Here is a 17,750-nt window from a genome sequence, read left to right on the forward strand (position 1 = left end):
AATTGGATTACAAATGGAAGAAAAGAATCGCGACTGTAAACGCCGGTACGCGCGCGAGCGTAGATTGCAAAGAAAAACGTGATTCTAGGTGAGAATCGATTTTAATGAGATATGACCGCGCGATATATGAATTGTATTGTTTTTTTCTCTTTGTTTCTCTCTCTCTTTTTTACCTTATCTAACGCCGGTTACATCTAACAGATATAAATTGAATGAGACAATTCGTGTCCAATTGCGCGAAAGCGAAGAGATAAGAAAACGCGAGAGTCTGCAAATGGGCGAAGCAACGTTAGTCCCAGCCTGGTTTTGGCACTGGAGCGCACATCTATTCCCGATAAAGAGAATCGAAATCTTCCTATCTATCATTTCTCTTCCTCGCATTGTTTTGTGAAAGCTATTTTCATATATATAAGAACTCTATCCTATTTCTATTTTTTTACGTAGCATTTTTTTATTTTTTGACACCAAACATTTTCCCGGAATTTAATAAAATATGTTCTGATTTGTTCTGCAAATTCAACTAACACGCCGTAACACATCAAAATATTTTTCAAGCTTTAACAGCAATCTTTCTCCGTTATAGATTTTGCGCTATATATTGTACAAACTATGGCAGATTTGTCGCGTTTCTCTCTTTGATGGATTTTCTGGTCGATTTGAAATTAACTTTTCTTCCAAGAGAAAGACGCATATTGAATCTGCGACACTCTGTATAATGCAAAACGCGAGAGACGCTTTACATAACAAAGTTTCGCAAATGTTTTGCAGGTCACAAACGAGGAGCAACAATACAAACGTCGACGGCAAACGTCGCAAGACGGGCGATTACTCTCTTTGGACGAGTTTACAGATGGGCAAGATTTGGTCGCAAGTGCACGACGCCTGCAAGAATGTCGTAAAACTCGCGACGACGAGCATCGGCCGTGTAGTTAGAGACGCATCTAAATCAGAATACTCGCAGAGAAATCTCGTCCAAATGACTGACGCGAGTCTCGTCAAAAGTTCGTCTTCGTGCGCCGATAATATATGCGAAGAAACACGTGATAAAAATTTAAGCTCCAAGAAAGAAAGAGAATCGGAGGTGCGTCGAGAACGCGAGATCGAAGACGCGAACGAATATTGCGACGATGCGGAAGCATCAATGCGACAAAATCCACGAGCCGTTACATTTTCTCGCCACGAAATGCGAGAGCAAGAGCATCGAAACGCCAAAAAAGAGAAGAATGAAAATTTTTGTGTATTTTACACAGGTATGATTAATAGTGATCAATCCGCATATCTCTACCTGTTGCACTGAGCTATCGAAATTCATAGCTTATATTTAACAGTCGACATTCCGCTTTTTACTTACAGAATATATGTAATATTTTTTTAAGAACGTGTTGCTTTTTTTATAGAGACGACACAACAGCGGAGCACTCGTTTATTCCAAACATACCGTTTTTCAATTTTGTCGGGTTATTGATTTTCCTTTCATTTTTTCATACCTGCGGTCGTGAATATATGGGTTATAAATAAATATTGCCCGAAAGCAAAAATGCATTTTTTTTAAATTTTGGACAAATGTTTGGGACAAAATGATAGCAAAATACTTAATTTTACAAATAAATTAAAATATCTGCAGAATAACGTTATGTGCTTGCGCGTGATAAATTAATATATTTTATTTTGTTATATATAATTTTTTGAGTAATCTTCTTTTTTTGAAAATTTCCGAATTTACATATTGAAGAGAGAGAGAGAGAGAGAGAGAGAGAATATTATTTATATTCAAATTTTATATTAGCCATTGCACACGAAAATTTGCATTTAGATACGAATGTAATATTCAATGCCTGTGTAATATTCAATATTATAAAATATTCCTTCGTTTCCGATATATATATATATGTCGGATATAAATTCCTCGCCTTTGATACGAAAATAATAATAATTGCTCACTTAGAATGCGAACATGACAGATATCGGGACGTTGTAGAATTCCTACCACGAAATAAGATGTACGATCACGATGAGAATGTATATCCTCAATTTCGTTTGAGTGGATCCTTTAAATATCTCGAAAATTCTGTGTATCTAGGACTTCGAAACAGAGGTGGTAGCGATGACGGCCGAGATTCTATAAAGAGCATTGAAGATAAGCAGAAATCCGTTCGGCATATTTGCAAAGAATCGAGGTCCATTAAATATCATCGAAATTGCGTCTCGAAGAAGTGCACATGTTGCAGCAGAATCCAAGAATCGCGCGAACGTCGCATCGAAAATCAAAATTTGCAGCACGCGGCTGTCTGTTACGAATCGTCTGTAACTACTGATCGCCAGACGATTCGTGCAGACGTATCGGATGTCTCTCGTAGTAACCCGTCACATCGTGAACTTCAATCGAGTGTATCCATTCCTAAGGATCACGAACAAAAAAAGATATCCGAGCAAACGAGATCTCGCGAGAAAATAGAAGCGGACGAGAATTCTGAGTGTGCAGGCGGCGCGAAAAGTGAAAGAGACTTGATGTCGGAGATTGCGGAGATCGCGCACGCTACGCGAGTACTTTCGACGGATCCCACGGTTTATTCCTCGCGAAACAATCCGAACGAACCGATAGCGTCGACTTCCAAGTGTGAGACGTCGCTTGTATCATCCGTAAAATCGCAAAAGAATCGTCCCGGTTCGGGATCAGCGTTTTGCAAGACGGCGATGAAATTCTCGAGGAAGCGCCGACTGATTATCGGTAATAAAATTATCGCGCCATTTAAACGGAGTAGGAGAAACATCGGAAGGAAAGAGCCATCGAGTGTTACTACTCACGATAACGAAATGAAGATTACGCGAGTAGAACCGTCTACTGTGCAAATCACTCGAGAAGGCAATAAAAAACGGATCAACATAAACGTTCGGCTACAAACAGCCGATGCGATTGTTGCGAGGATTTTATCGGAATTCCTCGGTGAGACGAAGAAAAGTATGTTGATGAGTATAACGTTGGAATCGGAGTCGGATCACGATGTTTTAGATAGGAAAGAGGTAGAAACGCAAACATCGTTGAATGACATCACCGATATGTTTCGATATTCGGACAGATACCCTCAAGCTACGATCGCAGCCACGTCAAAAATCGTGCAATGTTTCATCTGCGATAAACGAGATTGTTATGAAATAAAACGGTCAAATGACTCAATCACTTTAGAAGATGCATTAGTCGCCGAATATCCAGAAACGTCTGAATTGAATGATCATTTTGCGAAACGAAAAACAGATATCGAAATCCCCCCATGATTTATGTCTAAAGAATTTTCTCAACAGATCCTCTCTTATAAATGAATATGTCTATAGTCGTAAAATGAGCAATTTTTTTTTAAGTTGCAATTGCGATATATTAAAACCTTCGCTTATCAGATTTTCGATATAAATCGAATTCAACAAATTTCAGGTATCGACAAAAAAATTCGCAACTTCAGATATTTCAAATTCTAGTATAACCTCGTTTTTTTTCCACATGTGCTCATATTTTTCATGTATCTATCCTTGGCTATGTGTAGCGCCGAAAATGTATTCTATATATGTGTATAGGTGCGCACATGTTATCAAAATAGCTATCTGAATCGAAATTTTAATTATTAATAGCAACGCAAACAAATAAGTTAATTATGAATAACCTCATCTGAAAATTATGAAGCTCAAATTTACATCCAAAATAATGTCCTTATTCGGTTTAAAGAGAAATTGCAATTTAGCGTATTAAGTATTGACATATTCAATTGAATACAATTAACATTAACAATATTAATGAGACTGCTATATTTTATATCATTAATATTGTTGTACAAATCGAATAAATACATTAGGCACCACAAATATGGCAAATGATCAAAATGCAAGCGGCCGTATTAGACAAGCAGATTATTTTCTTTATTGCAATATCCCAAATGCAACTGACCAAAACTTGTCAATGTTCAATCAGTCAGAAAATCGAAGACTCTTTCACAAGACTTTGGACGATTTATTATATTCCACACAACAAATGGTGAAGAACAACAAACAAGTGGACTTTATTATAAGAGATTTAAGTATCAGTACGTCTAGTAAACCCGAAGAAAAGATTTTGTCATCATCGATTATAAATAACACGATTATACCTGATACAAAGATCGTTGATAAAATCAAGCAAAGAATAATCGACACAATCACGTCTACCGAAGATTTCGATAAAACATGGCGTGAAAATTTTTCAAGCATCGTAAAGAACTTTGTTCACGACGTATCTCTTCGACATGCGGACTACGCAGATAACGTTGTTCCGGAGCGTGTCTGCAACTCGCAATGCGTTGGTACCGAGACTCAAAGCGGTATCATGATCAGAAAATTCAGTTCGGAAACAAGACTCGATGCTTTCGCGAAGACATGCGAAGAGAGGCGGCACTCGAACCTTATTCTTGACGAGATTACAAGAATCTTTGACACTTTGACGTCAGCTGAACGCGAAAAAACAGATTCAAGCTCGCGCATAACATTGACGGCGGATAAGATGGAAGAGGAAATATTGGAGAAAGCGAAATCGATCATCTACGCGCAAGAGAAACCGAGCACTGTAACGATGGAGGCCGTTCGGTCGACTACGGTCGTAATACAGCGGAAGACCCTCGTGGATTCGCAGGTATCAATATCTTCAATTCACTTTGTTCAGGAATTACAATATCCTTTGACATACTTAGATGTGACAGATGAATGGCGCGAAGCTGCAGTAGTCCAAGTAATAGAAAAATCGAGTAAAGGTGGAATCGCGCGTCAAGTATCGAGCATAAGCTTAATTTCAGATAAACGTGATTTTCAGAATGCTGCAGTTATAGCTGGTTTAACAACTATTGCTGTTAAAAGTGAAAGAGGAAATGAGGAAGAAAAGAGAAAAGATGATACGATCTTTTTGCGATCAATACTAGATACAGTTACTTTTGCTGTTTTCCAACATATTGCAATTATAAGCACTAAAGATGTTAAAGTTGTTAAAGATGATAAAAAAGATGAGAAAGAAAAAGATATTCAAGTTGCTAAAGTTGCTAAAGTTGATAAAAAAGAGGAAAAGAAAGATGTTAAAGTTGTTATAGATGATAGAAAAAAAGAGGAAGAGAAATACGTTGAAGTTGCTAAAGATGATAGAAAAAAAGAGGAAGAGAAATACGTTGAAGTTGCTAAAGATGATAGAAAAGAAGAGGAAGAAAAATATGTTGATGTTGCTAAAGATGATAGAAAAGAAGAGGAAGAGAAATACGTTGAAGTTGCTAAAGATGATAGAAAAGAAGAGGAAGAAAAATATGTTGATGTTGCTAAAGATGATAGAAAAGAAGAGGAAGAGAAATACGTTGAAGTTGCTAAAGATGATAGAAAAGGAGAGGAAGAGAAATACGTTGAAGTTGCTAAAGATGATAGAAAAGAAGAGGAAGAAAAATATGTTGATGTTGCTAAAGATGATAGAAAAGAAGAGGAAGAGAAATACGTTGAAGTTGCTAAAGATGATAGAAAAAAAGAGGAAGAGAAATACGTTGAAGTTGCTAAAGATGATAGAAAAGAAGAGGAAAAAAAATATGTTGATGTTGCTAAACATGATAGAAAAGAAGAGGAAGAGGAATATATTGAAGTTGCTAGAGATGATAAAAAAGAAGAGGAGGAAAAAGATGTTCCTCCTGTTCTTGTTGATATGACAATTGGGACCACGACTGTTGATTCTCTAATTATAGATACTACACAGGAACTGAGAGAGGATAGTAGTAAGATTGTATCTTTGAAGTATAAAATGCCGAAATATCGCAGCATCAATTCATTAGATTTGAGCCATATTTCAAAGACTCTCATTAAACACGACTATCTTATCACAAAAAAAGAAAAAATGCCATTATGTAAGAAAATACGACATCCCGATATTTCGACATGTACATTCTTCTCATTCACATCGTTTGAGCCAACAAGAAGATTATGTTGTGAAAGACCAGCGACGAAAATGTGTCCGGATGATCAAAGCAGGTTACTGAGAATTTTACAGCCAATAAGATGTTGTAGAGGTTTAATACCAAGTAACATCTATCTCGGGAAACCCAAATACTGTGATATTCGGACCACCTCGTACTTTAACCCGCAGATTGCAGCTACACGGGAAGCTACTTTAAGTAACGTTCTTCATCCCTCTCTGCAGGATTCGCGCGCAATCGGATACCATGTCAGCTGTCGTGCGTTGACCGACAATAAGAACGCTTCTCTCAGACATTGTAACATCAACTGCTACAGGAAACATAGACCAACATTGGAAAACTCGTTATATGTGACATACGATACGCGTTGTAAGATTGGCATGAAATATTATTATCCGCGTTTAAATAATATCGGTAACATTCGAACGGGCTATTATCATTGCAACAATAATTGTCCAATATGGAACAACAATCGACACTGCGAAAGGAATCAATTACATCAGTGGTCGACGAGGGGTAATTTATATTTTATACATCCATGGACATCGAGGCATTTGTCGCGATATAACTGATACTGATAATATTGACGTATATGACGTTTAACTTGACTGAATAATTCGAGATCAATCGTATCGGCAATATAAAATTAACGTATCGCAGCTTCGACCACTTCATCGTTTACATAATTTTTCACTGCGATCAGACTTATGTAAGACAGATCGGATATTATGATGGAGGCTATGAAAAATTGAAATGGATAAATGCATGACATAATCTGTATCGCAGTTCGTATTAGTGTGACGCGCGTCAATCCTAATTATATATACTACTAATTTTAGTTATTAACCCGCTCGCATATGGCAAATAGAGTTTTGCGCCCTGTCGGACGTGTATATGCATATGCATATTAATATGCATATTAATAATTAAAATTAATAACGCGCTAAATATAGTTACAATATACGCGCAACACTCGACACATTGATGTCGGACGACAAGACAATGTATCGTACGATTTATATATTAACGCGGACAGAGAGTGATTATGCGAGTTTGCACAGGAGCTTGTATTATGCATTATGACAACTAATTTATAATATAGTTTAATAATGACAAATTGCTTGTAGAGCTACAGTTAGAAAAATAGCCAAATATAAGAGAAATATATGCGGGTCACAAGGAAACGCCTAACGGAAAAATGACCAGTCGCAGAAGGCGACAGAAGTCGAATGCAGCTGCGAAGATTGCTCGATGATTTTTTTCGTCCGCTTGCAAATTTACTTTGCTGCAGTTTGGAAAGAGTTTGCGAGAAGAAATTGGCGGGTGCGCGCGGAAAATCGTTCTACAAAAAAAAAAAAGCCAAACAGTGCCGAAAAGAGCTCGCGGGCAATCGGAGAACTTTGTATCGCGACGGGAACGTTGTTGTATTCTAAAGCGATCATCGCGATTGGCGATTGCGATGGAAGAAGCCTCACGAAAGTTCGCGAAGTTCCTCACTCCTGCCGGGTGCACTGTCGACGAGCCTCGAAAATCGGCCGAGAAACGGAAGCTATGTGTTTCTTTCATCGGATATTATACATTGTTCGTTTACACAGTACGTGCTAATAAAATAATTTTCTTACCAAAAAAAACTAATTTTACAATTTATTACAATAAAAGAAAGTGAGAGTATAGTAAAATTTCAAATTTTCTTAAAAGTTTAAACACATTATGCTATTTGACTATTTCTACGATTCTCAAACAGATGCATGATACGATCAAAGATCGAAGGATTCATGCGTGAAAGTTTACCTCGAGAGGATCTTACGTCTTAAGCAACCTTTGTATTCGGAGAGTCCATCGAGACGAAAACTTCGTCGAAGTTCGTGGCAATCTGCTTGACGAACTTCCCGAATTTCGGGTGACCGAAATAAGAGAAGGGGGGAGGGTCTAAACTAGTCTCTTCCCGACAACCAAGTACATCGTGAGCCACACAGGCAGCATTAAGCGCATGTCTATCGCTGGAATAAGCGTCCCGGTCGTATAACGGGGAGCTTTATGTAATGACAAGACTCAACGTCATTCTAGCGGATATACCAGACAGGCGACGTCGGAAGATTTACTATTCAACTTCGACGTCTCGCACAGCACGGAACTTCCTGCGGAGGCAAAGGAAGCGCGATAAACGGCTCGACGAAACGGCGCACCGCCATCTTCCGCGTTAAGGTATTCGAGAATGCTGATGTCGACAACAACGCCGAGAAGGGTTGCCGGTGAACCGAGTTGCTTCGATGATAATGACAATGTGGAAGCTGAGGACTCGTGGGAACGCGACCGTGCTGGATCGCGTAAAGTAACAGCGAGAAAACTTGCTAGCGTCATTCTTCGCAAAGGTACACACGATAAAAAATTTTAGCAAAAAATGATCGAGGAGAGTGCGAAGGATCCCACGTAATGCTCCTCGACGTCTCTATCCATCGTCTTATCATGCTAAGTCGATTAAACGCGGGCGACAACACGCTGTTCCTCCCTCCCTTCACCTCCTTTACCCGCTGTCGTGCCTCGTGTATATCGTGGCTCATCGTCCGCCGGCGTGCAACACGGCCGTGTATCCACCGCTGTCTGACCCACCTCCGTGCAATCTGCCGTCGTGTAATCCGCCGGCGTGTAAACTACCCTTGTGTAAACTGTCCCTGTGTAAATCACTGCCGTGTCCAGCGCCATCGGCCCGCCGCCATCATCGTGCGACACGTCTCACGTCGTGTTCAACGTCTTTGGACCGTTCAATTCCGACCAAGAACCGGTCTCGTGTCGAGGAACTCTGTATTCGATAGCCTCATGAAACACGCGCGATGAGAGACGGATCAATAGCGGTGAAAGGACTGCTCGTTAATTTGATCAAGGTTGAATTAAATGCGGATTGTGTCGCAATGAAATTAAGAAGAGATCTTTCTTGTGAGTAAATGATGCGTAAAAAATATATGCGTAACTTGTATAATCTTTATACATTTATTTATACAATATTTTTATTCTTTAATCATTTATTAATGTTATATCTGAAATTATATTTTGCCTTCTTTCTTCTATATCTCATTGATTTTAATACCTTTTTAATTAGAATAACTTATATTAAATTGTACGGTATAATTGTTCCGCTCTCGTTTTTTATCGTTTCAGAAGAGAGAATAAATTTTTTGACTTGTTCGCTTATTTATCTCTATGTAACGTTTGCGGAAATAATATAAAAAGCCACGTGTATCTTTAAATCTGGTTAAATATAGATAATCTACAAAAAAAACCTTCCTTCTTGCGAAGAATGCCGCGGTCAATCGTGCAGAGAAATATATAGTCGCGCGAGTACCAGTAGCGGAAACATGCTACTCACCGAGAACCATTGGAAAACAGCCCAGAATACTGCGGCGTTGGAAATCCGAGCTGCGAACGATGCTGCTAATGATTTACCACTTTAAAGATGCCCACGTCCGCTGCACGCTCAAGAAATTAATAAATAAAACAGTTTCCGCAAGACGTAACTGCCAGATTTATTACTTCCGAAAACATGCAATTTGCTTTGTTAGACATGTAAACATCTTGCAATGCTTATAAACGCTTTAATTTTTGTTTATCAACCGCAAACCAACAATGGCGTCTTAAGAACAATGACAATTAACCTTATTTGTTAACGTAACCTGAATTAATATAAATTAACGTTAAACAGTGCTAAAAATTATATCGCGTACCAGCGAAACATAGAAAATGAAATTATCTAGTTGTTTGTTAATCGTGTTGCGTTGGCCACAACGGGTGCTCGGAATCGCGAAACTATCCGCTTTCGAATTTCTTAAGGCCATACAACCTGATCTATCGAATAATCAACTGTTAGATCGGTTGAAAAAGCAAAACGAAGACCTCGACGAGATCCTCGCGGAGCATCATCGGCAGGTCGCCTGCGAGAGAGACCTTGCGCGGGTCCTACATAATCTCGACATCGGTTATCGCATCATAAAAAGGTAACGTTTCTTGCGAAGTTACATTGTGAATTAACTCTGTCCTTATCGTAAAGCCTTCTTTCTCCTCAAAACGAAAATCTAACTCTTGACATTGGTGCACCATTTCTGAAATTTCTAACAAAAATCATTATAAATAAAATTATGAAGTAATTAAATTGGAGACTTTTATCTGTGATTAAACAGAACAGGCGACGCGAGCAGATGCGTAGATTGGGCCGATTTGGTAGTCGCGATCGGTGGGGATGGTACTTTTCTCTTAGCCTCGAAGCTGATAACGAACAATGTGAAACCAATATTTGGCATCAATCCGCATCTCGAAACTTGCAGTAGTTTTACGCTGCCAATAAAAAGCAGATCAAACATCGTGCAGATATTCGAGAAATTGCGTACGGGAGATTACACCCTGATGATGAGAAGTCGCATACGTACAATTATGACAGGAGAAGGACTTTATCGGCAACCTTTTCACGTGCACGAGAAAAGCCGTACACGAGGTGAAAAAAGAATCGAGTGAGCGGATTAGCATTTAGTTTTGCTTTCTTCGGTAGATAAACGGTAGATTATGTAACGCTCCAGTCAATAAGGCTTATATCTTACTTATCGTTGAAAATAACATCCTCTTAAAGAAAGATCCATATTGCAATTATTTATCTCGTCTGTTTTTCACGACGCAATTGTACTTCACATTTTACCTATGAAATTTTCCAATATTCCTTTATAAAGCCCAACCCGGAAAACTACAATATTTCTCTCGAAAATACAGCCCTCATTTGAGTCGCGAGAGCGAGTTAAAGTGCGTTATGGAATAATAATATTAATAAATCTAACACGCCAAAGCGAACAGAGGAACGAAGACGAAAAGAGACTTACGAAGCACGACGAGCGTTCCCTTTATTCGCGAACGCTCGAAAAAAAGTAAATGTCTTGGAGGCGACATTAACGTAACGTACCGTTCGCAGAAAGGTAAGGGCTTGAACGCTTCTTGATAGCCAGGGAATGGCTTTGCAAGCGCGGCTGCATAGCGAAACGAGGAGTAATAAGGTTGACAAGGGAGAGACGCACGCGCGCGTAACCGGACGAGAGAAATGTCCCGTATAATTCCGTTAGTCCTCCCCATCCTCTCCGTAAAAGCCCGTCCGTGCTAGATGGAGAAACATTAAAGCACCGTCGAGAGAATGGTATTCCTTCCTCTCTCCTCATTCTCTAAACTTTTATTTACCAGCTACTCCAACGCGATGCGCGGTCCAAGTTTGAAATAAGCGGCAAAGGTATCGCCTATTCCACGCCTTCGCGAGGACATTGTAATGCGTCTTCATTGCGTTGCGAAATGTAGCTCACGCGTGTTCTAACTTTGGCAGTTATAACTTGTAAATTACAAGGGTTACGTATAGTTGTAACTCGCACGCACAAGGAGGTCATAACTTTTGAATTTGTGGACCAAGCGATTTTTACGAGATAACGCGATGCGCGTGATAAAGCGTATCGATTAACTGGAAAAGATTACTCGATAAGGATTAATTCGGCGATTAATTTAATTTAATTTAATTCGGCGTTCTTGACGGAAAACAATACAACTGTCGCGCATTTGATATTCCATTGCGTCTTCAAATAGTCTCTTTCTACCGCTACGTCGCTCTCGCGTCTCATTAATTCCTTTGCGAGACGTTTCTCCAAAGGCGCGCTAAACAAATGAAATCTTTGCAGCGCACTTATGAGATCCACTCAGAGGAAAATAGCAGATGCCCTGCAGCCCCGCCGGAGAATCCTGCCTTGGCTGGCATTAAACGAGGTTCTGAAATGTTAAAGTATTTCTATGCCGGTGCGCCGGTTGATACACCGTTCGCTTTTAGGTATTCATGGCCGAATTTTTCGCGTCGAGACCGATCGTCCTCACAATCCAGGCCGACGACGAAGAGACCATTACGACCCGGTCATCGGGTATCTGCGTTTGCACGGGCTCAGGTTCTCGTTCCTGGTTCAGGACGATGAATTTACAGTCCGCCGAAACTGTTCAAATGCTTGCCGCTATGGCAACTGGCAAGCAACTCGATGAGACAAAGACTGACGAACTGTTGTTCAAGTATCACAATAATCTTCTCTTCCCCCCAGGTAACCCTATTCAACGCTCAATCGACACATCTTTCGAATCTTCAATGACGTTTTTTTTAATTCTAATTAGTGATTGAAGATTAACAATGATACAGGCCAGCAAACTGTTCCACGGCAAAAATATATCATACTATAAATACATTAAATATATTGCATTTATATTACAGAAGCTTTAAAAATGGCATATATGATATATGAGATGTATCGGGGTTCGCGCTGCTCAAAGTCCATTCCAGAAAAGCAAATGTGCAATAAAGTCAAGATTAAATCGAAAGGTTTCGACGCCGGTCTCGTTCTCGATGGATGTGTATCTTTACCCTTCAACGACGGCAGCACTGCAACTTTCGAGATTCAACCTGAATTTTCATTGAAAAATATTATTTTGTCATAAATTTCATATAATAATTATATTACAACTCTCATATATTAATAATTACAACTCTCTATCGCGTTGCGTAATAAAATTAATCTACCTTTTAATAACTTGCTGAAGATAGCTTAATTTATATGAAAGGACTAATTTATCTCAGTTCTCGGAAAAGAGCAAAAGTGTAATTTCTTTTAGCACATTGTGCTGAATCTAGGATGACATAAGACGAGCACGAACTAAAAGAGCCTCCCTCAAGCCTACGGATTTATCGCGCTCGACGACGCGGACGGCTTAGTACATTTTGTTTTCAGCGGCGAGAGAAATGGACCACCTTTTTCCCGGAGCGATCCACAAACCGAAACCCATCGCTATTCTCCGCGCACTTCTTTCTCTTCTCGGGAACGCGCTCGAACAACCCTCGTCCGGACTTCCATTAACCCCGTAATTTCGGTTTTCGCCGAACCGCAGGCACTCCTCGCGCACCTTGTCACGCGGATTGTATCTCTGAGTTTCACAAAAGAGCGCGTACCTATCGTCTAAGTGCATTGTTCCACTCGGAGCAAAAGTTGCGGGCGCTTGAAACACAAGATATCGCGCAAAAATATTCTCAGGTAGCTAGGTGAGCGCCGACATATTCGGACACATAGCGCCGCGTAAAGTAACCGTAAAAGAGTTGCGCGAGAACGTAAAAGCCTCGTGTTCCATGCCCGATCCATTGCCGGAAACTTTAGTTTCATTGAAACCGAGAGCGAAAGAACGAGCGTCCTTCGCCAATTGCGCTTCGGAAGAATTTCCCAACAGCAGTATTTCTCAATCGTTTTTGTATCACTCGTATAAATAATAGTTTGCGCTGTTGGATGAGAAACTAATCCTCTTAAACTTGATCTACTTATTGGAAGGAAAGAAAGAGCTGAGTTTTTTGTAATTATATTCCTACGTCGACAATTTTAAAATTCTCAACGCAAATGAACCTAATCTATTAAACATTGATTATTCTGTACATTTTTGTACTTACATTTATTTATTCACGTAACCGTGCCTGATTGTCACACGACCACGTGCTACGGGCGTGAGAAGAAAACACGGTATTAATCGATCCGAGTGGGCTTCCCAATCGGATTTCAGTGAACGGCCGAACCATTCTCATTAATCCTCGCGAAAGCCTCAATCTGTAAGAACAATGGTGATCCATCGCAGACGGTCTCATGGAGAACAAACAAATGTACGGGCAACCGGGAATAACGGCCGATGTCGACCGACCCTTTGTACTTCGTAATTGAACGTCGTCGTCTTCTGCCGAAGTTACCAACGGCCGACATTTCGACGCGAAGATCCAGTTTAGATGAAACCGGACGGAAATCGCCACAAATTTTATATTTTCGGCTATTATTGAATCTCCGTGTATAACGAACGCGTTTCTTTTATTTTCAAAACAACGGCCGCTTGTTTTGGCGATAACGCGAGCAGCGAATATCCTTTTGGTATCAATTCATTATCGGTATCACGCGACGTAATTAATTAATAATCCTCCCGATAAACTGCGTAATAGTGATTTAAAACAAACGAAGACAATAGAATGCTTTAACAACCAATGATGCGTCATTATAAACATATTAATGAAGCAAAGCGTTAAAACGCGGAATTATCGCTCGAGGCACCAAGCGACGCGGAATGCACGCGCGCTCGGTTACGCAAACGATACGCGCGCAAATATATGTATACGCGCGAGTTTATAAAATAAATAATACTCCTTTTACGATATATACACACACATATATATATATATATATATATATATATATATATATATATATATATGTATATTTATACGTACGACGTATTCGCGCGTGTAGGCAAACTCGTTTCGCCGTTGTGTAATCGCAAAAATCAATATTATCACTACGGATTGGGCCGCGCCTCACTTCCGCCATCCAGTACCAAAATTGTACCGTTTTTTTTTTTGCTCTCTTTCTCTCTTTTTACTCTTTCAGCCCTTTCGAGCCGTATAAATTCGTCAACCGATGACCGGTTGCGGCCATTTACCCTTATCCGAAGATTTAGCTTCCTTCGAACGAACCGACGGTGGTAATGGCGGTTCGCGAGATTTATTAGCGGATTCATGGGCAGAACGTTAATTCGTGCCGAAGAGACCGAGAGAGGGATACGAGATAAGAATCGTTTGCAGAAAATGGCGAATGAAAAAGAAGAACGGAAATAGAAGATGGTAGAAGAGCGGTAACCTCGATGTAAGTACGATGAAAACTACGAAATGGTTAGCGTGCGGAATGAAAGAGATAAAGAGAAAAACAAAGATAGGGAGAGAGAGAGAGAGAAATGGACCATTGAATCTTCTCATAGAATAGACCGAAGGAGAGGGGAATTCGCGGATGTACCTTTTTGCATGGCAACGCGCTATCTCCTTTTTTTTCTCTGGCTTTAATCCCCGCGCCGCGCTAGTTGTAATTTGATCCGCCTTTGTAACGACCCATGTGCCCTGTGTGCATCGTCCACTTCCGTTTCGCGCGCGGGGAAACGTCGCGCTCGCGGTGACTGCCGCAAAGCGTAGGCAGAATAATGACAGTTAATGAAAATATGAAAGGCTAACACGCGCGGATACGGTTGTGCGTCGGATCGTAACGCGATGTAAAGTGGCGAAAGAGCGGAAAATAACGGCGGCGATTAATCGCCGCGTCTAATGCGCTTTGATCGGTCCACTTTGTCATCCACTCTCCCCGCGTTTCGTTCGAACCGCGTAAAAATGGCTGCGTCGTTGAGCTAGTCGAGGGCCATTTGCGCTATCGCTTTGTCGATATCGCGAGGATGACGATATAACTTTCCGTTATCGCGCTGAAAAATGAATTGGATAATAATATGAGATGCGATGAGAGATTTTTTTTAAAACGACTCTGTCCTTCGACTATCATCTCTATATTTAATTATCTTGATATTATGCTATACGCCCTCGCCAAGTCGATCTGACATTCTGGAAATTCGAGTGAAACGGCGCTTTTCCCGCATATAAACTGTATCCGCCGTCAAATTTGCTTAGCATATCAAGAACCGCCCACGCGCACACTCGACTGCCGCCTCCATCCTAAGCGGAGCTCATACCCCGCGGAGATTTTTCAACTATGAGAAATGATCGTAACGTGCGCTTTATAGTTACCGGAGTCACGTGCAAACGCTGCGTTCTACGGCCTTCGTAATTAGGCGATAATTTATCGGGAGAGGAGTTATTTCGACGCGTCGCGACAGAAGCGGAAAGGAGAAAGGAACAAGGTAGGGGAAAGGACCACCGACTATATAAATCGACTATAAACTGAAAGAGAGCGAGTCTCATTTCCCGTACTCGATGAGTTTCGACGGCAAATTGTCGTAGCGACGATTTCGAATTTTCCTTCCGGTTGCATCTTCGTCTTTCCGTCGCGAAGAAACGTCGGGAGAGTCAATTGATCGACCCTCTTCCAGATATTTGGTACGCGTTATCGCCATTCTAGACAATCTTTTTTTACATTCACATTTATTTTGCTCCGCTTTAAAATCACAGCCAACAATTCTCTTTTCCTTTTTCTTTTTTTCTCTATAAATGCGCACCAATTATCACGTAATCCTCTTGTTCCATTTCTCTTGAGGCCGGCGAGACGAATTTCTGATTTTATTGATAACCGGTGAAAAGGAGAAAGGGTAAGTTTTGTGCGCATGAGCCGCGAGGGAAAGGAACCGGAGATTGTCGCGCAAATGAATTTGAAGTATTGTCATTCTACGTCTCTCCACCTGTCTCCGGTGAATCGACGTTCTTCCAGACTTTCCATTATCTTACCTTTCGTTCGTGCTTTCGCTCGCGGAACAGTTGAACCAGATACGGTCTTTTTCCTCCCTCGTAGCCTTCTTTTTACCATCGTCGCGGTCTCGTTTCCGCTCATCTCTCTTCCGCCGAAAGTCACTTTCTCGTGCGGCCGGCTGGATCGATGCGCCAAGCCGCATATTCGAACTCAGCGATGTATGAATTCGGCTGGTACAACGATAAATCGAAGTGAATGGAGAATCACAATAAGATTATCGATAGCAACGTTATCCTCTGTGAATGTCGATCGGACGATTTGTTTCGTTTCGCGAAGCTGACTATGAAACCGAGAGACGGGATAGGAAACAGTTGCAGCTCTAGCATAATTGAATCCATATAGCAATTATCGCGGAATAACAATTTCAATGGCGGAACTCACTTTTAAAAATATTGCAACAAAATTAGTTGAAAAGCACATTGAGATCCAATTACCTTCAGCTGATTAATTTCCAGAGCTGATTAAGTTCGTCGCCGCTAGAAGAGTTACATTGACCGTTTCCCCTTTCTCGAAACACCTCTCATTTCTCTTGCGCAGCAAGAATCTTTACCAAGTTTCAGGCCAAGTACAATAATATTATCACTGAGTTAAGTCATCTCGCAGTCGTCGCAAAGAATTCCTATTAAAGATTTCAGAGGATAAGTGCGTGAAGAAATATTCCCAGCTCGGAACTCGGGTTAAATTATCACGGAGTGTATTTCGTCCATTTTCTGCACCGGTATCGCTAAACTGAAAGAAGCGCAGCCTTTTGACCTGAAGAGAGCCGTTTTAGCCGCATATAATGTCGCTAAATAAGGGCACTAAACGGTTTATCCCATCACGTCGCGATTAAGCAGCGACAAGATGCGATTTATCGGATTATCGGAAACCGGAATATATTGTCGCGTTACATAGGAAATTTCATTTGGCAGAAGCCGAGAAAACGTGGAGAGGAAAAAGACGAATAAAATATGAAAGTACATTTATAAGTTAAAATAGAATTTTCCTCGGCCACCGGAGACTTTCGTTATTACGGCTGGTCGGCCAATAAAACTAATCACACTCTTTAATTATCGTAATCCCAGGCATTATTCCACGCTGTTAAGCTTGGCACTAATCATCCGATGTAAAGCGATTTTACTTATCCGCCATGAGCAGAGCACGTACGCTCTCTCGCAGTAGTACGAGTCAAGCGAATGGCCAAGTCATCGGTGGATAATCAGGTCGGTCATTACTGCGGTTATTGTAAAGAGTAATAAAATTTTCTTTTTTTTTATCAATAAAGGCATGTATGTGATGACACTATCAATTTTTATTAATATACTATACATATGCCATTCAATTGTTTCAAATATTTTAATTATTTTTTATTTCTATACCCCAAATTATTACAAAGTACGTACGCCATTATTTTCTTTATCTGACGTGAATGGAAAAAGAAACGTTTATAAAAAGATGATTGTGTATAATAATTCTTCTTATTGTTAGTATAAGAAAGATTTGC

At 40.4% G+C, this 17,750-nt stretch overlaps 2 protein-coding genes across 2 annotated transcripts; both read left to right on the forward strand.

The window, feature by feature from the left end:
- The first annotated feature begins 274 nt into the window (after positions 1-274).
- Positions 275-1,297, forward strand: LOC138938227 (uncharacterized). Its single transcript, XM_070305060.1, has 2 exons — positions 275-288; positions 769-1,297. The coding sequence occupies exons 1-2, from the start codon at positions 275-277 to the stop codon at positions 1,295-1,297; spliced, it is 543 nt and encodes a 180-aa protein (XP_070161161.1).
- A 9,058-nt stretch (positions 1,298-10,355) lies between these two features.
- On the forward strand, positions 10,356-12,446 carry LOC138938393 (NAD kinase 2, mitochondrial). Its single transcript, XM_070305308.1, has 4 exons — positions 10,356-10,456; positions 11,651-11,735; positions 11,797-12,055; positions 12,223-12,446. Exons 1-4 carry the CDS (start codon positions 10,356-10,358, stop codon positions 12,444-12,446), a joined length of 669 nt encoding a protein of 222 aa, XP_070161409.1.
- Positions 12,447-17,750: the final 5,304 nt, after the last annotated feature.

The sequence above is a fragment of the Polyergus mexicanus genome, unplaced genomic scaffold (assembly GCF_030449975.1).
Source record: "Polyergus mexicanus isolate NDT 795.1 unplaced genomic scaffold, iyPolMexi1.0 SCAF_12, whole genome shotgun sequence".
Taxonomy (NCBI): Eukaryota; Metazoa; Arthropoda; class Insecta; order Hymenoptera; family Formicidae; genus Polyergus; species Polyergus mexicanus.